This window comes from Bos taurus, chromosome 22 (genome assembly GCF_002263795.3).
Source record: "Bos taurus isolate L1 Dominette 01449 registration number 42190680 breed Hereford chromosome 22, ARS-UCD2.0, whole genome shotgun sequence".
In the NCBI taxonomy this organism is placed as follows: Eukaryota; Metazoa; Chordata; class Mammalia; order Artiodactyla; family Bovidae; genus Bos; species Bos taurus.
Genome location: NC_037349.1, coordinates 57,606,086 through 57,630,062, shown reverse-complemented (window position 1 = coordinate 57,630,062; position 23,977 = coordinate 57,606,086). Strand labels below are relative to the sequence as shown.

The window sequence follows — 23,977 nt, the reverse complement described above, 5'->3', positions numbered from 1 at the left end:
AAGAGTTGGACACAACTTATGGACCGAACAACAACAATGAACATGGAGATGGTGGCAAGGACGCTGACACCTCACACAGAGAAAGCTAAACTCTCCAGGTCTTCTGGGACATCCATAAACAACTAAATGTTCTGTCTTTCTATCAGTAGAAGATCAGAACGCTGACCAGCCTCACTACCAGTGGCCGGCTGGCAAAGAAACTAAAGATTCTTCTCTTTACAAGTAAATAGCATGCAAATAAATAACTCACTGTCTTTGAGTTATTTTTTGACACTGGGATCCATCACTTGTGCGTGTATACATGCTTAGTCGCTCAGTTGTGTCCGATTCTTTGTGAGCCCATGGACTGTGGCTCCCCAGGCTCCTCTGTCCTTCAGATTCTCCAGGGAAGAACACTGGTCCATCACTCACTAGTTGGCAAATGCCCCTTGGCATGTCATTTAACCTCTTGGGCCTCATTTTTCTCCTCAGTAACATGGGATAAATAACTCCCACCTCTGGGATCCTCGAAAGGGCTAAATGAGCTAATCCATGAAAAAAGGTGGACACGTGCTGTTGCTGCAGTCGTCATCATTCGTATCAGGTTCTTACTGCTGCTGTAACACATCGCCACAGTGGTTTAAGACAACACAAATTTATTCTCAAGGAGATCCAACCAGTCCATTCTAAAGGAGATCAGCCCTGGGATTTCTTTGGAAGGAATGATGCTAAAGCTGAAACTCCAGTACTTTGGCCACCTCATACGAAGAGTTGACTCATTGGAAAAGACTCTGATGCTGGGAGGGATTGGGGGCAGGAGGAGAAGGGGACGATAGAGGATGAAATGGCTGGATGGCATCACTGACTTGATGGACATGAGTCTGAGTGAACTCTGGGAGTTGGTGATGGACAGGGAGGCCTGGCGTGCTGCGATTCATGGGGTTGCAAAGAGTTGGACATGACTGAACGAATGATCTGATCTGATCTGAAAGTTCTGGAGGTGGGAAGTCTGAAATGAACCTTACACAGCTGAAATCTAGGTATCAGCAGTGTTGCACTGGAGGCTCTAGAGGAGGACTCAGTTCTGTGTCTCTTCTAGCTTCTAGAGGCTGCCTGCATTCCTCAGCATGAGTCCCATCCTGCCTCTTCAAAGCCCATAGTGTCATGACTTCAGATGTCTCTCATTGATTCTGACCTTTCTGCCTCCCTCTTACATAAAACACCCTTGTGATTGTTATAGTTGTTCAGTCACTCAGTCGTGCCGGGCTCTTTGTGACTCCATGGACTGCAGCATGCCAGGCTTCCCCGTCCTTCACCATCTCCCAGAGTTTGCTCAAACTCATGTCCACTGAGTCAGTGATGCCACCATCCAACCATCTCATCCTCTGTCGCCCCTTCTCCTCCTGCCCTCAATCTTGTCCAGCATCAGGGTCTTCATAAATCAGCTCTTCACATCAGGTGGCCAAAGTACTGGAGCTTCAACCTCAGCATCAGTCCTTCCAATGAATATTCAGGGTTGATTTCCTTTAGGATTAACTGATTTGATCTCCTGCATTCCATCTCAAAATCTTTAATTTAATCACACGTACAAATTCCCTTTTGCCATGTAAGGTAACATAATGACAGGTTCTGAGGATTAGAAGATGGACATCTGGGGGCTGTCATTAGTCTGAATAGCACAGTCATTAATATTTTTATCGACTAGCTCATTTACTTCATCTAATTTTCACTGAGCCCCATGTAGTAAGTACTATTTTATTCCCATTTGGAAACTAAAGCACAGAGAAAGTAAGTAAGTTTCTTAAGGTCACACAGCTAATAAGTGGTAAAGGGGTGATATCAACCGAGGAAGTTGACTTCTGGAGTTCCTGTTCTTACCAGCTGAAATACGTGTGTGTGTTAGTCACTCAGCAGTGTCCGGCTCTCTATGACCCCATGGACTGCAGCTTGTCAAGTTCCTCTGTTTCTGGAATTCTCCAGACAAGAATATTGGAGTGGGTTGCCATTTCCTTCTCCAGCTGAAATATGTAAAGTGACACAAGTAAGCAGTGTATCAACATTAGCTATTTTGATTGTTGTTATTTCTACTAGAATTAATATGCTAATCTTTAGCTCATATGACTTCTGTAAGATTTTAAATAAATTAACCTGTGAGATGCACCAAGCAGTGCCTGGCGAACGGCAGGTCTTCAAAGGGTGTTTAGATCTTTCCAGGCCTACTAAAGTTTCTTTCTTTTCACTAGGAAGATAATCATGTTAGTTCACTCCACCCTTCCCAAGATGGCGCCTTCGCCACACCCAATCCGCCCCACTCAAGATGGCGTGGCGTTTTTTTTTTTTTTTTTAGACCTTCTCAAGATGGCAGTAAACACTAGCCCTATTACCTTCTGCCTTTTTCAAGATGGCCCTAGCAATTTGCTTCACTTCTCGGTACCCTCTGACCGTCTCAAAATGGAGAAGGACACATTACTCGCTACACTCTGACCTTCTCAAGATGGCGCCAGAGCCATAAATAACAGCACTCCCCCGAAGCGACTTCCGGTTCCAGCGGAAGGCGATTTAAGAGGCCGTCCTGGCACCTTGAGGTGTACACCTCGGGACATTTCGGGGCGAATATGGACAGGAGGAAGAAGCCTTTGGACGTCACGGCGTCCTCGGTGAGTACGGGGATAGAACGGGCTCCGCGTCTCCTCGCCTCCGCAGGATAAGAATCTCGACCTAGCTTGTTTCTTCACTCGGGGGCCCAGACTTGATCTCTCCTCAGAGAGGACCCCGGACCTGGCTTTTCTCTGGGAAAAAAGGAGGAGCGTGCTTTCTTCCGGGGCGGGCCCACTTTCTCACTAATAGAACGCTGGATTTAGCGTCTCCCCTCTGCCGGGGCGCCGGGCCCAGGCTCTCCCCTCAGACGCCGTCCTGAGCCTGGTGTCTTTTCCGGGTTAGGACTGTCCCTGCCTCCCCTCCGCGACGACAGGCCAGGCCTCCTTGGCAGCCTCGTCTCCGTGACTGTCGGCGGGGGACCCCGGCCTCTGCGAGCTGTGCACACACGTTCCCCTTGAGCCCAGGGACCAGCACGGTGCCCCCACCCCCCGGAACATGAGTGTGACTTGTTCCCCGGGGTCCGAGAGGCCCAGCGTCCCCCGGCAGGACGGCTAAACCGTTGTTAATACCCCCGTAGGATGCGCTGCCCGGGAGCTGTAAGGTCTAACAGGATGTAAGCACTTTTGTTAATTTAATTACTTCTTGAGAGTCCCTTGGACTGCAAGGAGATCCAACTAGTTCATCCTAAAGGAAATAAGTTCTGAATATTCATTGGAAGGACTGATGCTGAAGCTGACATTGGAATCCTTTGGCCACCTGATGAAGAACCGAGTCACTGTAAAAGACCCTGATGCTGGGAAAGATTGAAGGCAGGAGGAAAAGGGGATGACAGAGGATGAGATGGTTGGATGGCATCACCGACTCAATGGGCATGAATTTGAGCAAGCTCAGGGAGTTGGTGATGGACAGGGAAGCCTGGTGTCCATGAGGTCACAAAGAGTGGGACGCGACTGAGCGACTGAGCTGAACTGAGGAAGAAAACCAGTTCTCAGTACTTGTTTGTGCCAGCACTTTATATGCGCATTAGGAAGCAGGCACTAGTAATATCCCCACTTTATAGATAATGCCCCTGAGGCTCAGAAAATGAAGTGGATTTCTCCAGCTCACATAGAGTTCTTAGTGGTAGAACTGGGCTCACTCAGCCTGGTTGACTCCATGGCAGTTGTCTTTCCCAGTATATCAGCCAATTGCCTAACCTTTGGCTTAATCTTGGATTTACTGCAGAATGTTGGGGTGCAAGGGATATGAAGGAAATATCCCAATATTTGAGCCCCTTGCCCCCATCTCATACTGAAAATCAGTACTAGTTAATAATGTTTGAGGGCTTCCCGGGTCGCACTAGTGGTAAGGAACCTGCTTGCCAATGCAGGAGACGGAAGACATGGGGGGTTCGACCCTTGGATCGGGAAGACCCCCTGGAGGAGGGGATGGGAACCCACTCCAGTACTCTTGCCTGGAGGATCCCATGGACAGAGAAGCCTGGAGAGCTACAGTCCATGGGGTTGCAAAGAGTTTCACATGACTGAAGTGACTTAGCACACACACGTAATGTTAGAGGATTAGGAACCAAAAAACTATAAAATTAGTTATTTTTTCCTGATGGGTTAAAATTAGTAATAATAATGTGAATGCCATCTGGGAGCTGACAGTCCTTTTAAAATTCAAAAGTATAGTAGGAAGATGTGTGACTAGAAATTTGATGTGGTTAAGGCTTAAAAGAAAAAGCTTAAGTTTTAAATTTGTTTTTTAAAATTTAGAGTATTAGGTTCTGGGGTAAACCAGCCCTTGACGTTATTAAAATCTGTGCCAAACTTATTTTTAAATACTTTCTTCCAAAATAGAAATCACTGAATGCAGTTATTTTGATTTCCTTTAAAAGTAAGTCTGTAGTGCAGGGCTTTTTAAGTATTCAGTTTACAAATGCCTTTTTATATAAGCAGCTGTACTTCGATCTTTAAAAAGGAAACTGCCATTATACCCTTTTGTGCAGAGTAGATGGTGATGATAGATCCAAGCCCCCTGTTCCTTTTGCCCTGGCTTTTCTTGTTCTTAACCACAAGCTAAACTTGTGGTTTCCAAAACTTGCTGAAACAAAATTCATTCAGTCTGTTTTATTTCTGGCTGTTGAAATCTTGCCTGTCCTTTAAGGCTCATTTCAAAGCCATCTCTGATCACTCTGGACAAAAGGAAATACTCCTTTATCTGAATTTTTATGCCACTTAATTTCACTCTTAAAGTCACGTATTACATCTGACTGGTGTTGTAAGTTACATTTCTTACTAGATTGTGCGTTCTTTGAGGCAGGAGTATGTCTAATTCACATTTGTATTCTGCTGTTCATTGTTAAGTGCCAGACATATACTAGGGTTCAGATTGTTGCCAATCAAAGACATTTTCCTGTAGAAATAATAAATGGTTGTGATGTTTAAGTGAAATTAAAAAAATTTTTTTTTTTACTTTTACTACATGAAAAAGCCGAGTACAGTGGCAGTCAGAGAGAAAGTGGTTAATGATGTTAGTTGAATCTGAATCTAGAAGATGCAGATTTCATTTGCTTTGCCTTATCATACTCTCTTGGCCCAGAGTAAAGCCTTGAAGTGTTGAAAATTAAATATGTTTACCACAGAGCTGGAATGAAATATGACTGGGATTTATTTTGTACTAGACTCTACATTTAAACATTTAATTTTATATCCACTTTTGTCCATTTATAAGAGCTTGTGATCTTGTTTTCAGAATTGTAAAAACTTAGAAATCCAATCACTCATTAGAGTTAATTGTTGGTTTTTTTTTTTTTTTTTGCTTATTTGCTTTATTCTAGTTGGTAGACCTTAAGGCTGAACTCTTCCGAAAACAAGAAGAATTCAAACAAGAAAAACTTCTAAAAGATGCTGGAGTTTTGGGAAAACCAAAACCAACCAACAAGGTAAAAATAAAATCTAATTATCTCCATTGACCCCAAACATAGGGGAATTAAACCATAATTAGGTTTTTTGAAAGTGTCCAGGATATCTGCTACCTATAAATCCTTGTCTTGTATTTGAACATCTGCATAAAATATTTCAAATATTGAAATAGAAATTAGTAAGATTCAAAAGCACAGTATAATGCTCTAATTCTTCAGTATGTGAGTGTTTTTCCAATTTTATAAGTAATGGTATCTATTATTTGTATTACTAAATCTTACATATTTTTCATTAAAGTCTTGAATCAGGTTGTAATCATTCAGGAGATTTAAAAAAGTAATTGCAATTGTATAAAGAAATTTTTAAATGTAATTTAGGGTCTCCCCCACCCCACCCCCCCCCAGCTCCAGCTTTGCTATGTATAGTTTATTTGCAGGACATAAGTTGGCTGTCAGAGGTCCAGTTATTTCCATTGATTCACAAGATCTAATTATCTTTTTTCCCCTTTCTGATATACAAGTAGAGATTTTTTGAAGTCAGTTGGTGGTTCTGTGTTTTTTAAATTCTTCTCTAGAAACCAAGTATCTGGAGCAAACAGAATGCAGGAGTTTCTAATCGAGCTGAAAAGGATGCTGAACAGAAGATTGAAGAACAGAAGACTTTGGACAAAGCGAGGTGAAGTTACTGTCTAATAAATGGAGCTACCTTTGTGGCTCCCTGAGCAAAGAAGTGAAAGTTCACCTTTATTTGATTTACAATTTTAATTTTTATCATCCTTCTATCCTTCAGATACTCTATTATCTGAAAATAATATAATTTGCAGACATATTTATAATCTTATAAGAAGATAAGACATAGCCTCAGTTTAAAAGATGAAACAGTCCCCCTGTGAGCCCCTGTTAGGCACTGAGATTATCCACAAGTGGTTAAGAAGCTCCCTATGTTGTGGTGGGGCTGCTAGGTGGTGTGCTATTGGTAATTAGAAATGGAATTTTCCTTCCAGCTGTTCAATATGAAAAGCTTCCAACCAGCAGAATATTTGAAACAAGACTACAGTGAACATTCTAATACTTTTCACCTAAATTCACTACTTAACATCTTTTAAAATTTGCTTTCTTTCTTCCCCTCCCTCTCTTGTGTGTGTAGAGAAACATATTTCAGCGTGTATCTTCTATATGATACTATTTTATCAGTGGCATATTTCTGGGATATGGCAGCAGTACTGTGGTTATGCAGGAATAGGGACATTTTCCTGCGTAAACCACAATACCGCTGTCATATCCCAGAAATTTGCCACTGATAAAGTAGTATCGTATGGTCCATATTCATATTTCACCAGTTATCCTAGTACAGATGTGTCCTTTATTGTTTTTTAAAACGTTTAGTTAAACAGTACGCATTGCATGTAGTTGTCATATCTCTTTAGTCTCTTTGAATAGAAAACAGTTCCTTTGCCTGTTTACATTTTTCTTTAATTGTGGCCGCCCTGAGTCTTTGTTGCAGCATGCAGACTTTCTCTAGTTTTGGCGAGTAGGGGCTGCTCTCCAGTTGTAGTGTGAGGGATTCTCACTGTGGTGACTCTCTTACTATAGAGCACGGGCTCTAGGCACAGGAAGCTGCACCAGTTACACGTGGACTCAGTAATTGTGGCACACGGGCTTGTTTGCCGTGTGGCATGTGGGATCCTAGTTCACAGGTCAGCGACAGGACCTGTGCTCCCTCCATTGGCAGGGGATTCTCAACCACTGGGCCACCAGGGAGGTCTCTCCCTTGCCTTTTTGTTGTCTGTTACACCATTGACATCATTTGAAAGGTCCAGGCCAATTGTTTCTGCAGTGTCCCACAGTCTGATTAGAGTCAGACTTAATTACCAACGATTGTTCGACTATCTAGGTGATGATATGTCCTCCTGTTGACTCACATCAGGAGGTTCATGATGTCAGCTTAAGTCATTATTGGTGATGATAAGTTTGATCACTCAGTTAAGGTAGATCTGCTGTAGTTTTCCACTGATAAGATGCTCTTCCTCATTTGAAATTAATAATAATCTAAGGAGGGAAACTGAGGCTCTATGAATATTGTGTTCACCAGTGTGTTTTCATGTGATGGTTGTGTCATCGCTGAGTCAGTTATTACACTGATGATTTCAAAATTAGAATTTTTCCAAATCTGTCATTCCGTGTGTATTATTTTTTCATTCTGTTTACTAGCTGGCGTTCTTCTGTAAAGAAGAGCTCTTCCCTTGTTTGCACTAGCACCCTGGATTCAGAATCCCAACTTTTAATCTCTGACGTGACTGCCATGTGTGTGTTTAGATCCATTGCATAATAAAAAGTTGGCAGTTGAAAATAGTGGTTGCTCAGACTGCTTGGCTCCTCTGGGTCTGAGAGTAAAGGGCAGAATATTAGCCCATTTGGGGATTATTTTCTTAGCATTTGCCCTGTCCCCAACATGCTGGAGGCTTTACTCAAAGACATGTTCACTGCGGAGACGTTTTTCTCACTACTCTACCTTATGCTGAGAATTTTAATTTTGTTGAAAGATGCTGTAACTTTTTTATGCCTTATATGTGTATTTTATTAAGGTGTAATTGAAACATAACACTGTATTAGTTTCAGATGTACAACAGAGTAACCACAGTCAGTTCAGTTCAGTTCAGTTGCTCAGTCATGTCCGACGTTTTGCGACCCCATGAATCGCAGCACGCCAGGCCTCCCTGTCTATCACCAACTCCCGGAGTTTACCCAAACTCATGTCCATCGAGTCAGTGATGCCATCCAGCCATCTCATCCTGTCTTCCCCTTCTCCTCCTGTCCCCAATCCCTCCCAGCATCAGGGTCTTTTCCAATGAGTCAGCTCTACTCACGAGTTGGCCAGAGTACTGGAGTTTCAGCTTTAGCATCATTCCTTCCAAAGAACACCCAGGACTGATCTCCTTTAGGATGGACTGGTTGGATCTCCTTGCTGTCCAAGAGACTCTCAAGAGTCTTCTCCAACACCACAGTTCAAAAGTATCAATTCTTCGGTGCTCAGCTTTCTTCACAGTCCAACTCTCACATCCATACATGACCACTGGAAAAACCATAGCCTTGACTAGACGGACCTTTGTTGGCAAAGTATTGTCTCTGCTTTTGAATATGCTATCTAGGTTGGTCATAACTTTCCTTCCAAGGAGTAAGCGTCTTTTAATTTCATGGCTGCTATCACCCTCTGCAGTGATTTTGGAGCCCAAAAAAATAAAGTCTGACACTGTTTGCACTGTTTCCTCATCTATTTCCCATGAAGTGATAGGACCAGATGCCCTGATCTTAGTTTTCTGAATGTTGAGCTTTAAGCCAACTTTTTCACTCTCGTCTTTCGCTTTCACCAAGAGGCTTTTGAGTTCATCTTCACTTTCTGCCATAAGGGTGATGTCATCTGCATATGTGAGGTTATTGATATTTCTCCCGGAAGTCTTGATTCCAGCTTGTGCTTCTTCCAGCCCAGCATTTCTCATGATGTATAGATCTAATAATTAACTAACATCTATCACCACGCAGTTCGATCCCTGTGTGAGGAAGATCCCCTGGAGAAGGGAATGGCAACCCATTCCAGTATTCTTGCCTGGAGAATCCCATGAACCAAGGAGCCTGGCAGGAAACAGTGCAAACAGTGTCAGACTTTATTTTTTTGGGCTCCAAAATCACTGCAGATGGTGATAGCAATGAGTCGGACACGACTGAATGACTAACACTTACTTGACTAGGAACGTTTGAGATCTACTCTTTTAACAGACTTCAGGTATGCAATACAGTATTAACTGTGGTCATTATGCTGGACGTTGTATCCTCATTCCTAACATACTTTATAACTGGAAGTTTGTACATTTTGACCCATTTCATCCATTTCCTCCCCATCCTCCTGCTGCCTCTGGCAACTGCTCACCGTATCTACGAACTTACTTACTTTTTTTTTTTTTGGCCATACTGTGTGGCATGCAGGCTCTTAGTTCTCTGGACAGCCACTTATACGAGGGTGAACCCACGCCCTTGCAGTGGACGCTCAGAGTCTTAACCTCTGGATCACCAGGGAACTTCCCATGCGGTAGTTGTGTTTATTTTGTGAGGAATCTCATACTCTTTCTCCTTAGTGGCTGCCCCAGTTTACAACCCCCCTACACTGCATGAAGATTCCTTTCCCCACATCCTCACCAGCCGACCCTGGTTCTTCCTTATCTTTTTGTAGCAGCTGTTCTGTCAGGTGTGAGGGCACATCTCACTGTGGTTTCAGTCTCCGTTCCCCTCATGAGTAGTGATGCTGAGCACCTTTTCATGTACCTGTTGTCCATCTGTACGTCTCTCACAAGATGTTTATTCAGGTCGTTTTTTAAAGTCGCACTGTTTGGTTTTCTTGGTGTTGAGTTTTAAGTTCTTTATTTTGGATATTAAGCCTATGGCAGACATAGGATTTGCAAATATTTTCTCCCATTCAGTAACAGGTTGCCTTTTCGTTTTGGTGATGGTCTCCTTTGCTCTGCAGGAGCTTTTTAGTTTGATATAGTCCCTCTTGTTTATTTTTGCTTTTGTTCCCTTTCCTTTTGTTGTCAGATCTGGAAAAATCATTGCCGCACTGATGTCAGGAATGTGTTGCCTGTGTTTTCTTCCAGGAGTTTTGTGGCTCCACTGTGAATTTGTAATTCAGACGTGTAATACAGTTTTTTAGGGTCATCGTTATACATGTGGCTATCCAGTTTTCCCAATACCATTTATTCACAAGACAGCTCTTTCCCCATTGCGTATTCTTGGCTCTTCTGTTGTAAATTAATTGACCACATGTGTGTGGGTTTATCTCTGGGCTCTCTTTCCATTCTGCTGGTCTGTGTGTCTGTTTTTATGCCAGTCCCATACTATTTTGATTACTATGGCTTTGTATTGGATTGCCCTAAATGTTCATTTGAGTTTCTCCGTAACATCTTATGCCCTATTAGCTAACATCATACTCATCATTAGAAATGAAATTTTCTGCTATGATAAAGTACGATCCTTCACAAGCAAACGCTCAGATGACTTCTTTGGTGCTCTTTATCATCATAAGTATTTCTAGAATAAAAGAATTGTCAGCTCTTAGCCACTAAAGAATAAATGTCACTAGAATTAACATGAGCAGAGAGGCTGCTGAATTGAAATGCCAGGGTTGATGTTTGTTTTTTATTAGCTATCTGTCATGAATAATTTATCTATGTTCTGTATAAAACAGGAATTATCATATTTTTAACAGACGTCTAAGAGGTTGGTCTCTACCTCCCTTAGAGAGACCTAATTAGCCAAGGGGAGACCAGGGACCCTTGTATAAAACCAGTGGTAGACAGTTACTGTGGAATTTGGTGATCCGTAACAGAAAATGTTTTTGTTTCGATACCTCTCTTTTTTTGGTATTTAATTTGTTGCATTTGGCATTTAAATTAAATTAGAATCTTCATTCTTTCATGTATTCATTCCTCAAATACTGACTCAACATCTGCTATGCACCAGGCATTGTTTTTGGTTCTTTGGTACAGTCCTGAATGAAAGAAACATGGGCCAGGCTTTATGATTAGTTGGCAGAGCAGACCTGGCTGGGTCTGAGGGTCCCCTAAGGGTGGAGACTCAGCTCTAGTCAGCAGGCTGGGCCCCTTGGGCAGGTTGTAGCAGTAAGGCCGGGGAGGGCAGTTTTACCAGGAGTGGCAGTGATAAGACCATTTTTATACTTGTCTTTTTTTTTTCTCCTAGGGAGAAATTGGAAGAAAAGGCCAAATTATATGAAAAAATGACTAAAGGAGACTTTATAGGTAAATATAATTATTTATGCGTCTTTATTTTCTGTAATAATACAACTCTGTGGTATTTTTTTGTGTTTATTAAAATAATTATGAGAATAGGGAGAAACTTAAATAGATTTGACTTTCTATGTCAGCATCTTCCTAACCCAGAAATCAAACTGGTGTCTCCTGCATTGCCGGCATATTCTTTACCAGCTGAGCTCCCGGGGAAGGCCTGCCTGTCAGCACAGAGATAAGAAAATCAGTGATAGTTTTTATTTGCCCCGTGGGTGCTGGGCCTGTAAGGCGCTGTAGAGGGACAAGTCAGTACAGTGTTAGCCAGATTCTCTGCCTCTGCCCTCAACGGAGGCATCATCAGTGGAGGAAAATGGCACAGAAGAAGACAAGTTTAGGGAAAAAGGTCTAAGTAGACCATGATTACAAACAGTTATGGCATGTTTAGGAAAAACAACCTGAGGGGAATTATGGTTATATCAGAGTACTGGAGTTACCATTCCTTTTCCCCTGTTTTTCTTCCCTCTGTGTTTAATTTTATTCTTTGAAGTGCTTATAGTTGCTTTTGTAATTTATTTTTTAAAAAGTAAAACATTTTTTATTGTGCTGTACAGCATGCAGGATCTTAGTTCCCCGACCAGGGATCGAACCTATACCCTCTGCAGTGGAAGCTCAGAGCCTTAACCACTCTGCTGCCTGGGAAGCTGGGTATAGTTGCTTCTAAGATAATAATTAAAAGATCCTCCCTCCTCATACCTGCCTCACAAAAAGGAAACCCAACCTAGAGTTCAGCGACAGTGAAAGAGATTTTACAAGGCAGTGCATCTCTTACTGCCTTTAAAAGGCATATGTGGAAGTCTTTAGGGAGAAGGTGGCTCTGATGGGGGTCTTAAAGATTTTGGAGAACTGGAGAAGGGCTTCTGCAGTGGGGAATGGAGAGAGCAGAGGGAGGAGAGGCCCACAGCTGGCTGGGCTGACTTGCAGGGCTGGGGCTGAGGGCCAGGCGGGGGGCGCAGCAGGAGAGGAGGGGCTGGACCCTATCACAGCTGCCCAGGCAGCAGAGCCACGTTCCTGTGTGCTGGGAGCCCAGCAGGGCCAGGCTGCGTGCTCACAAAGCTGAGGGCCCTGGGGGAGGCCCTGCCTTCCCCCTGAAGAAGCAGCAGGTGTCAGCCAGCCAGGAGGCCTCACTGTTTTGTGGTCTTATTTAACTCAGCTCTGGGAAAATGTATTTCTTTCACAGTTGAATTATGTGTTCTTGTGGCTAAAAATATAGTCTTTTTTCATTTGATTCAAACTTTACTTATATTGTTAATATAGAATCAAGACAAAGGAGTGTGTGGGCATGGAGATTTGGTTCTGTCCAAACTGGCAGGCCCACCTCCTGATGGGCTTATTGGACCAGCATGTTTGGGCAAGTTTTGGAGCCTCAGTTATTTTCCACTGTACAGTGAAGATAACATCAACCCCTGGTAGTACGGAACCTACCTTCTGTTCCTTAGAGCTTAAATCCAGCAGAGTGAAACTTGATGCATACATTGTTCATGAATGCATCTGCTGTCCTGTGTTAAATTAGAATCATGGGTCACTATTTAACTTTCAGTGTAGGTTTCAGCTCAAGTAGATAAGGCCTGCAGATAGATGGCACATTAGACATTTCTGTATGCCCTGCAGATCCTGGCCCCAGGCCTCACCTGATGGTGGTGTTCATGGATTGAAAAGAATTCAGATGACTTCTTTTACCTGTGTTAGGACCCTTCAAACACTTGGCATTCCACAGCAGTATACCCAGGGTTATGGGATACGACGCACGTGGTTAGAGACGGGGAATCACTGAGTCACAAAGGCTTACTGAGCAATGCTGTTCTGCCTCTGTGTTATCTGATTGGCTAGATGAGTCTATTGAAGTCAAGACACTTGTATCTTCTAGTCTTGTTACTGATGAGGCAACAGAAAACTGCAGGCTTTTAAAGGTTTTTTTTATGTGGTATGTGTGTCCAGTGGCCTGTCGACAGCTTCTCTGTCAAGCCCTCAGGAGGCTCTGTGCCTTTTGAGCTTTTAGGGGGCAGGTGGAGACCTCGACTGGTGAACTGTCAGGGGGTGTAGCTGCCCAGTGGTGACTGTGACTGTTTCATTCAGTTCCATGTATCTGAAAATTGATTTTTGTGTCCTAGATGAAGAAGTGGAGGATATGTACCTTGTGGATTTCACACAGAAGATGATAGACAAACAGAAAGAAATGGAAGCGATTGGCGCCAGTAGAGGTTACAGAAAGACTGAAGAAAGAGACGATGATGAGGGAGCTCTTTCTGAAAAAGATATTCCTCCGCCCCAGGATCCTAGTGAAGAATGGTTGGTGATATTATGCCATTTGGTCATGTTAATGTTGTCAGACTTGGGTTTACTTTTTGAGAGCCATATTATTTTGCTATTACCAAGCCATTTCTCTCTAGTCTTTAGAGACTCCACTGTATGTAGGATTGCATTTATAGATGTAGACGTAGTAGCTGCTACTTAAAATAATTACAGATAGACTGTGTTCCTGCCACGTGCCAGGCGTGGAGGCGTTCTTTCCCGTTTCATTGATGTGGAAGAGTTGTTTAGGCAAAAAAATGTTCCTTTCTACCCACCCTGCTACCTTACCCAGGTCCTTATTCAGGCATCATCATGTAGATAGCATGAGCTCTGTTTCCAGTGAAAACGGGCTGGCAGAACTGATCTGGTGAGCCTTACCCTGGCTGTGGCATTTTCTGCCAGTATGGTTTAGGGTATCACGGACCTGTGTCTGGACAGCACGGGCTCTGCCTTTCACTGGTGGTACAGTTGTGATCAGGTTCCTACCCTCTCTTGGCTTCAGTTTCCTCGTCTGCAAAACAGGGATGGTGATGCCTAGTAGGTGAATGAGGGAGAAACCAAACCAGTCTTTTCTTTACAAAGAGACTGCAGAGGAAATGCCATGGTGATTTTTCTGTACCTAAGACGTTGTTTAGAAACTTGTTCAGAAGGGCTTGTGATTGTGTGCAGGTGCACTGATGCTGTGTTCCTGGGAGTAACCCTGCCTGACCCTTCCTGCCGGTGTGGAGCCCACCCGTCCCCGCTGAAGGCTCAGATGTCCACATCATGGGAATGTTTGTTAGGAACTGCTTAGGGTTGTCAGCAGGACCTGTTGATCTTTTGTCAGCCGTTTCCCCCACGGGAAGGAGTCTTATGAGTGAAGAGAGCGGTCCCCGCTGCTCGGGAACACAGAGAACGTGCATCTTCATGCTGCAGCAGGGTCTTCTTACCAACCTTGTAAACCACTTCCATCTGAGGTGGCCTTAGTGGCTGTGCGCTCGCTGTAGCAGTCACAGAGGAGCGAGTGTGGTGCCGTCCCTTTCGTCATACTTCTCTTCAGCATTTCTAGTCTAAATGGTCTCTCCCTCGTCTGGACTCTGATAGCACTTAAACACACCTCCTGCTCCTTTGGGTCTCCTTGTTTAGTCGCTAAGTTGTGTCTGACTCTTTGTAACCCCATGAACTGTAGCCCGCCAGACTCTATCCATGGAATTTTCCAGGCAAGAATACTGGAGTGGGTTGTCATTTTCTCCTCCAGGGATCTTCCCAGCCCAAAACTTGAACCCGCATCTCCTGCATCTCCTGCACTGGCAGCTGGATTCTTTACCACTGAGTGACCTGAGAAGCCTGTATTGACACATAACTGGCCTCATTACCAGAAAAGGATTGAGTCAGACTTCTGCTACTTTTCAGATCCTGCCTGCTCTTGTTAGGAGCGTTTCAAGGTCTGTGCCCTAACTCCCCAGCACCCTGTGGAGAGGGCATGACTGAGCCCTCCTGTGTTCCCCTTGGCCTCGGGTGATTGTTCCCCTGAGAGCTTGCGCGTTGGTTTTTGTTGCTGGCTGCTGTCCTGCCACTTCTGTTTCAACGAGATCTGTATGTTTTGGAGGCCTTTTCCAGAGACAGAATAGCTTATGATTGCTTTTCATAGCAGAAATCTCGTCTCCTTTGAAATCAATGTCTCCCCCCCTTATTAATGCCTCTATGATTACAACCAATTTGTTACCGATTTGAAGACCTTGAAGGGCAGTTGAAGGTGTCACGTGCCCCACAGGGTGAAGGAAGATGTACTGAAAGCAGTTCTGACACTTTTTTTTGTTTCTAAATTAGGTTCCAGAATTGTAACTGCTTGTAAAATCCTTTTGCGGTTAAGTTCCAGGTGGTGGAAAATCTTGCCACAAAAATACTGTAAATAATTACTCAGACCATCTGGTTAGGTGGTTTTGGTTCTCCATTCATTGAAGGAAAAGAAGAAAAGGGAGAAACAGCTTGTTGCTGTTGGAGGTTCTATTTCTGTGGCCATCAGCTTTAGGACTGTAGTTGTGGATTCCCAAGCTCACCTTTTAAATCACAGGCTGACAGTTGCACTTGGCGTGTTCAGCTGGAAAGAAAAGACTCACAAAACCACAAGCCACACGCGTGGGAATCTGACCTTGGGCTGGTCCAGCAGCAGTGCTGGCCCTGCTGTGCTTTTAGCCTCCTGCCGAAGGGTCTGGGGCAGTCTACCTGTAATTCAGAACATAGAAATCTTTTGCATCATGATGCAAATGAAATGCTATCCATGAACACCTGCCCTCATTTCCTGTGGTGGGCACTGGAGTACTTCACTGGCCTTGCTGGCCGCCTGGTTTCCCTGCCTGGTGCATGAAACAGGGTACTTAACTTTGGGTACTTTGCCACCGCATGCGAAGAGTTGACTCATTGGAAAAGATTCTGATGCTGGGAGGGATTGGGGGCAGGAGGAGAAGGGGACGACAGAGGATGAGATGGCTGGATGGCATCACTGACTCAATGGACGTGAGTCTGAGTGAACTCCGGGAGTTGGTGATGGACAGGGAGGCCTGGCGTGCTGCTATTCATGGGGTCGCAAAGAGTCGGACACGACTGAGCGACTGGACTGAACTGAGGAAAGAAGAACAATGGTAAAAGATAACAGACTGGCCCACTGTTGAGGTGCTCTTGCAGTACAAAATGTGTGTTGCCTTGGCTTCCTCCTTGTTAAAGAGTCTTTCAGAATACTTCTATTTGGTTCAGTTTAGTCGTGTCCAACTCTTTGCGACCCCATGAACTGCAGCACGCCAGGCCTCCCTGTCCATCACCAACTCCCAGAGTTTATTCAAACTCATGTCCATTGAGTCGTTGATACCATTCAACCATCTCATCCTCTGTCGTCCCTTTCTCCTCTTGCCCTCGATTGTGCCCAGCATCAGGGTCTTCTCCAATGAGTCAGTTCTTCGCATCAGGTGGCAAAGTACTGGAGTTTCAGCTTCAACATTGGTCCTTCCAGTGGATATTCAGGACTGATCTTTAGAATGGACTGGTTGGATCACCTTGCAGTCTAAGAGACTCTCAAGTCTTCTCCAACACCACAGTTCAAAAGCATCAGTTCTTCAGCTCCCAGCTTTCTTTATAGTCCAACTCTCACATCCATACATGACTACTGGAAAAACCATATCCTTGACTAGACGGACCTTTGTCAGCAAAGTAATGTCTCTGCTTTTTAATATGCTGTCTAGGCTGGTCGTAGCTTTTCTTCCAAGGAGCAAGTGTCTTTTAATTTCATGGCTGCAGTCACCATTTGCAGTCATTTTGGAGCCCAAGAAATTAAAGTCTGTCACTGTTTCCCCATCTATTGTTACCCCATCTATTTACCATGAAGTGATGGGACCGGGTGCCATGATCTTAGTTTTCTGAACGTTGAGTTTTAAGCCAACTTTTTCATTCTCCTCTTTCACTTTCATCAAGAAGCTCTTTAGTTCTTCTTCGCTTTCTTCTATATTTTTATTAAATTTTTAATCCACTGGGAAGAATTGTATCAGTTAGAAGAAACAAAGGAAACAAAAACCATCAAATTTGGGAAGACTGTGAGGAGGTGAGGAGATCTGGTACAGAGCATAGTTATTATGATGCTGAGAGAATGTTTGAAAATGTGTTCAGTTCAGTCGCTCAGTCGTGTCTGACTCTCTGCGACCCCACAAACTGCAGCACGCCAGGCCTCCCTGTCCATCACCAACTCCCGGAGTTTACCCAAACTCATGTCCATTCAATCAGTGATGCCATCCAACCGTCTCATCCTCTGTTGTCCCCTTCTCCTTCCACCTTCAATCTTTCCCAGCATCAGGGTCTTTTCCAGTGAGTCAGCTCTTCACATCAGGTGGCCAAAGGATTGGGAGTTTCAGCTTCAACATCCGTCCTTCCATTGAACACCCAGGACTGATCTCTTTTAGGATGGACTGGTTGGATCTCCTTGCAAATGTGTAAACCAGGTTAAAGTAATTTCTGAGATACTGCAGCTGGGGTCTGTGTGGAGTTTTATCTTTGAGATCGGAGATACACATGATCAATCATTTTCTACAGTTTTTAAAACTAAGATTTAATCAATGGTGCAATGAACCTATTGTGTGTCAACTTTTAAGTTTGAAGAGCATGTTTCTACCAATGGTGGTGGTCAACCACCAGCCTCAGGTTGAGGGTTTTTCTTGGTGATGTGTGTTAGTTGCTCAGTCGTGTCCGACTCTTTGTGAGCCTATGGACTGTAGCCGCCAGGCTCCTCTGTCCATGGAATTCTCCAGGCAAGAATACTGGAGTGGGTTGCCATGCCCTTCTCCAGGGGTTTTTCCCAACCCATGGATTGAATGTGGGTCTCCCGCATTGCAGGCAGATTATTTACAGTTTGAGTTACCGAGGAAGCCCTTGGTGATGGGTTTGTGATGGAGCCTGTATTAACTTCTCATTGTGCACCAACTCCTTATCTTAGGGAACTGTATGTTATGTACAGTTTTTCATGTCTTTTCACTTTGATTTCAGGGTGGATTATGTGGATTCTTTAGGGCGATCCCGGCGCTGTATGAGAAAGGATTTGCCAGATCTGCTGGAAATGGATAAAAATCTTCAGGGGAGGCTGTAAGTGTGTGACATACAATGCTTTGCCCAGGTTTGACATGCAGACACAGGGATTGTTTTGTGAGCGAGGCTATTTTTAGTTAATTTTCTTTGGGGCTCTGTTGTAAGAATATTTTTTAATGTGTAAGAATGTTTGCAGAAAGCACTTTTTGTGGTTACATGCACATGCACACATAGCCCACGTTCAGAGAACAACTTGGGTGGTTGGTCACCCATACCGAAGCGGTGAGCTAGAGCCTGTCTGTTCACTTGGGAGGATGTCTACATAGTAACGGAGAATGAGCCCAGAGTAAATGAACAAACCACTGCATAGCAAGTGCATTTAAGAATATAGATTTGGTTATCCCGCAGCAGATACAGTCATGGACCGACAAGGTGGGGGCAGGGAGGGAGGTGGCTTAGTCTTTCTTTATACCTTTTTGCATTTTGAAATAAGAACGTATGGCTAGATTTTTTTCTGTGGCACCTGAAGAGGTGATTTGTAAAAAACATCACAGAGAATGAAATCCTTCTTCCCAAGGGCAGCTATTGTGTGAAAAGTGTTGGGAGAAGCTCCACCTAGTCCATGCCAGGTAGGCCTGGGCCTGGCACAGGGAAGGAAGTGGGGAAGCCCTGAGCCACCGCCTGGGACACCAGACCCTGCACGGGAGGCCCCCACTGAAGGCCCATAGTTCCTCGCCCTGCCTGGCCTGCCCCTTCAATTCAGCCCAAGACCAGGCTGGGAAGGAAAGAGGTGTGAGTGCTGAGGCAAGATTTTATTATGTTAATATAACAAGCTGCCTGCTTGGATTAAAGAAAGGAAGAAATAGTTTTTTTGCAGTTTCCCAGTGGTAGTATGAGTCAGAAACCTCCATAAGGAACTGTCCTCTTCACAACTAGAGTTACTCATCCATGACCCCAAATGCCTGAACCGAAGCATTGCTATGCTACAGCTCGTACCTAAGATGATTTTTGCTCTATTCTCCTAGTTTCGTTAGTCCTGCAAATGAGAAAACCTTACTGTCTGAAGATATGAGAAAAGAGCTCCAGCGCCAGCAATGGGAGGAAGAAGAGAGGGAGGCCCTGAGAAGGCCAATGGGGCCCGTACATTATGAAGACATCCGTGAAAATGGTACAGTCATCTGGCAGATTTTTAAGTCATTTTTTTTTCTTGAACATTTAAATGGCAGGTGGGAAAGGAAATATTCACAAAGAAGCAGCTCTTCTGTATAAATAAATAATTCTACTTTTGGAGTTGAAAATAACTGTTCACTTTTTAACCTAACAAAGGGTCTGTTAATCCAAGTGTGTGCCCCAAGAATAGTGGAGACAGCCTGTGACTAAAAAGTTAATGAATACTTGTTGCGTTTATCATTTGGCAAATAGAGTGAAAGAAACTTCTAACGTTTTTTACCTGCTTCTTAAAAAAAAAGTGTGGAAGACATCCCTGTGTTCCTTTCTGCTTTGGTAGAAATTTGTCCTGAATCTAATTCACTGAGCAGGGAAATCTAATCTTTGGGGTAATTTTTACTTATTTCAGAGGCCTGGCTAGAAATTTGGCGTAAATCTAATTCACTGAGAAGGGAAATCTAATCTTTGGGGTAATTTCTACCTATTTCAGAGGCCCGGCAACTTGGTGTTGGATACTTTGCTTTTGCCCGAGATAAGGAGTTGAGAAACAAGCAGATGAAGACCTTAGAAATGCTACGTGAACAGGTACAGATTAAACTCAGTTGACTCGAAGGATTTGAACAGTTGGGTTTCTCATTGAATCATACTGTAAAAAAAAAAAAAATCTAGTAAAATTAATTAGAAATGTACATAGCTATTCAGAATTCAGACAGGTTTCATAAAGATAATTGCCATATTATTTTGGTGTTTCAGACTTTAAGATTATAGTTGTTCAAAAGTAACCTGTGTGACTTTGGTTTTTTAAATTTACTTTCCAATATGGCACTTTTAAAGGGGCCTGAGTAAGAAAATGGAAAGTTATTAGAGGGGGATTAAGGAATTGGCAGAATTGGTTGGTTTCCTAAAATGTTCCAGGATGCTCTATGAACTGAACTTCATAAAATATCAAAGGGCTTATATAAGAGGACTTACACAAGGATATTCATTTTGAACATTTCAACAGATGGCTTCTAAGAGGTGGCAGAAAAGTCAGTTTATTTTTAGAATAAAATTATTTCATCCTTTTCAACAGAAATATTGTGAATGGGGCTAATCATTTTGTAATTTTCTGTCCTGTTCAGACAACAGATCAGAGAACAAAACGAGAAAATATAAAGGAAAAGAGAAAAGCCATATTAGAAGCAAGACTTGCCAAACTCCGACAGAAAAAGATGAAAAAATCAAAAGAAGATGGAGCAGAGGAAGAAAACAGAGGTACATCATGGTTGTGTTTCTAAATCTCAAAAGGAAATATTTTAGTTCCATTGACATCTCAGTAGTAGGAATGGCAGTGCAGAAATCAACCATCTAGTTTTATTTTCTGAGCAAGCAGTGCACCTCAGGTACATCCAGGAACAGGAACAGTTTTCACTCCCAAGAAAATATCAGGTTGTAGACAAGGATGTTAGCAGTACATTTTGTTGCTTCACACAATAGCACAGTTCAGTAAGTGAGACTTAGAGGTAAAATGCTTAAAAGGTATTTTAGGATAAAGTTTAGTTGTGCATGTACATATTTTAGGCCTATTTTCTTTGGCTGTGGCAGCAGTTTTTGTTGGTTATTATAACTGTGTTTTAAAGAAGACATGCATACAAAAAGGTAGTAAATAATTTACAAATGTGGGTAGAGACAGCGTACCAAGGTAGAGATGTGGGTAGAGACAGCTTACCACATCTGTCTGTTACAATGCTTGGAAACACTTCATTGCTGTGGTCAGACACACTCACTGTGTGAGTTAACGGTCGTCTGGGCTGAACTGCCCAACAGACTGCATAGACTGGCTCAAACCAGCTGGATGTCTGCTTCTTGAGTTTAACATTGCAGCGCTGGGGGGTGTCCAGGGCAGGTGGTAGCTCTGCCCCAGACGGTCACCTGTTCTCCCGCTTCCTCCTGTCTTACTGCTTCTGCCGTTCCCGAGAGGGTTGCTGTCACCTGCAGGGTCACTAGCTCCCCAGGACCTGTTCATGATTCAGCCTGGGGGAAGAATGGGCAGGAACCAGCTACCTTTCTAGGAATGTGCTTTGGGATTCACACACAGCCTTCTCACTTACATCTCAGTGGGGCGGATAGAAGGTTCTCCAGCTCTAACATAAGCCCATGCCATTTTTAAATTCTGAACTCACTTCAGTTTAGCTTTGAAAGGAGATTGAGACACTTAAAAATTGGAAGATGGTCCGTTTAGTTTTGTATAAATGCTGTCTTCCCGTGACATGTTAAATCTGTGTATTGTTTCTCTGTTTTTGCTCTACTCCTGAACATGTCATTTCCACAAGATGTGAAGTGCCACCAGCGTTTTTTTTAAAACACTGGTTTTTTTTTAAAATATGGCCAGAATAGCCTGCAGACTGTCATCAGGCTCCAGCTCTCTCATCATCCTTGCTTTGCCTGAGAGTCTTTCTTTGAGTAATTGAAGGGTTTCTGGTCCTTCCGATTGTTGATCAGGGGAGGTGGGGTGTCATAGTGTCAAACAGGGACTTTGAAATCCATCCAATCTGGGTTTGAATCCCGGCTCTTCACTATTTACCTTTGTAGCATTTCTGATGTTAATTTTCCTTATCTGTAAAACAGGGATAAAATGGAGTACCAATCCTGAGTTTGTTTGGGTTGTTAAAGAGCTAAGTGAATTACTGTGTACAAAGTACTTAGCCTACAACCTGGCATATAATAGGTGCTCAGTGAATACCAGATATTGCTTGTACTCTCAGGATAAGTATGTTCTATTTAACTTCTTAAAGTAGTCGTAAGCTTTATTGTAATGAAGTCTTATTTCCTTTACAAAAATAGATGGAGATGTTATTGGGCCTTTGCCCCCAGAACCAGAGGTCACGCCAGCTCCTCGTACAGCTGCCCAGAGTAGCAAAGTGGAAGTCATCGTTCAGGAGAGGAAAGATACCAGACCCGGGGTGCCGCACGTCCGCGAGTGGGACAGAGGAAAAGGTGAGGGGTCGGTTCTCCCAAGCAGACTGTGATTCTGGTTCAGGAGGGGAAGGATATCAGGCCCAGGGTGCCACATGTCCTTGAGTGGGACAGAAGAAAGGTGAGGGGTCCGTTCTCCCGAGCAGACTGTGATTCTGGTGAGTCTTAGTGGTCCTGGGAAGCTTAAAGGATTCTCTAGGTCCTTGAGCTTGTTTCTTCTCAATAACCAGGAACACTAGAAAGTGTGACATAGAAGACCAGGGTCTGCAAGGCATCGTGCCTAAAGGATGAGGAATTTTAAAGACGCACTCGAGGGCAGGTTTTGGAAATTCCTGTTGCCCTTTTGTGGTTTTACAGCTTCGGGATAGTATTTGTCCGGAATTTCTTTTTTAAAGTCTTAGGAAAGTTTGGTGCTTTAATGTAGTCTGTGTTTTTAACAGTCTCTTTTGTGCTCGCTTGAAAACAATCTGCGTCCAAGTGTATTAACTTGAATTCACACATGGTTCCACTGGTTTATGCAAATTTTTCTTTAAGTTTGTTTCTGTAAAGACATCGTGGTACCTGCAGTGGCCTCTCTTTGGGGAAAGACTTTGGTATATGCCATTTTGAAAACAATCATTTCAGTGGTACATTCGCTTAAAGTGTTGAAGCCTGTGAGATCCATGACTCAAGTGAAAGATGCGGATGGTGCGTGGCTTTGGTTTGTGCCGCGGTTAGAGACAGATAGCTCTGCACAGTGCCTTTTGTGTTTTCTAAAACTCAGTAGAGGACAAAACTTGTGTTTTGCTATGAAGTACCTATAACGTGTCAAGCAAATGATTTAAACACTTAGTTATTTCTGTTTTAGTGCTTTTTTGGCATTGTCTCCAGAACCTGCCAAGCTTCTTTCTCCACAGAGCCTTCCTTGAGCTTTTCTCTGTGTGGGACTGTTCACTCTCTGTTTCTTAGCCTGCTTCCTTCCATGTGCTTTTGTAGGCATTGCGTGTACCTTGTAGTTTAGTTCTCCAGAGAATTTAAGGTGGCTTTTAAGAAATACATATGATAATTAAGAACTAAAAACATTCAAATGACTCAATAATCAGTTCTAATAACACTTTATTTTTACTAGACTTTTCCTTTGGGTACTGGTCGAAGAGGCAGTCAGATCTCCGGGCTGAGAGAGACCCTGAGTTTGCGCCACCATCGTATTACTTTGTGGACCAAAAGAGAACTGAGTCTCTGAGCAGCCAGGCATGGAGCCGACCTGCCCCTGCACAGAGGGACCCAGGGCAGCACTCTGACCAGAGCCATGACCCCTGCGCGTCACAGACATCATCTGCTCCTGCCCCCAGCAGCCCGCCACAAGCGCCGACGGTCACTTTTGAAACTCTGGATGATATGATATCATATTATAAACAAGTAACATGAAGTTAAAAACACTATAACTTGGGTCTGTACTGTTAATGGTGCCTTCCTCTCCCACAGTGGAGAAAATAACTTTAGGGACTGAATTGGAACTTTCTTTTCCTGTCCTTTCCCTGAAGACCCAGACTTCAGGCAGGATTTGAGAGCAGGGAAGAAAGTGAATGGTACTGTGGGAACTCTGGCCACTTAGCTGTTCATTTCATTCTAATCGGTATGGAGACACCAGTTCATCTGGATTTACATGTGAGCTGAGATAGAGTAGACATATTCTATAATATTT

The 23,977-nt window shown here is 43.5% G+C and overlaps 1 protein-coding gene across 1 annotated transcript; it reads left to right on the top strand.

The window, feature by feature from the left end:
- The first annotated feature begins 2,586 nt into the window (after window positions 1-2,586).
- CCDC174 (coiled-coil domain containing 174) lies at window positions 2,587-23,714 on the top strand. Its single transcript, NM_001075578.1, has 11 exons — window positions 2,587-2,636; window positions 5,399-5,503; window positions 6,058-6,158; window positions 11,231-11,289; window positions 13,446-13,623; window positions 18,133-18,228; window positions 19,197-19,339; window positions 19,829-19,923; window positions 20,460-20,592; window positions 22,162-22,314; window positions 23,402-23,714. Exons 1-11 carry the CDS (start codon window positions 2,595-2,597, stop codon window positions 23,698-23,700), a joined length of 1,404 nt encoding a protein of 467 aa, NP_001069046.1. The 5' UTR covers window positions 2,587-2,594; the 3' UTR covers window positions 23,701-23,714.
- The last annotated feature ends 263 nt before the right edge of the window (window positions 23,715-23,977 follow it).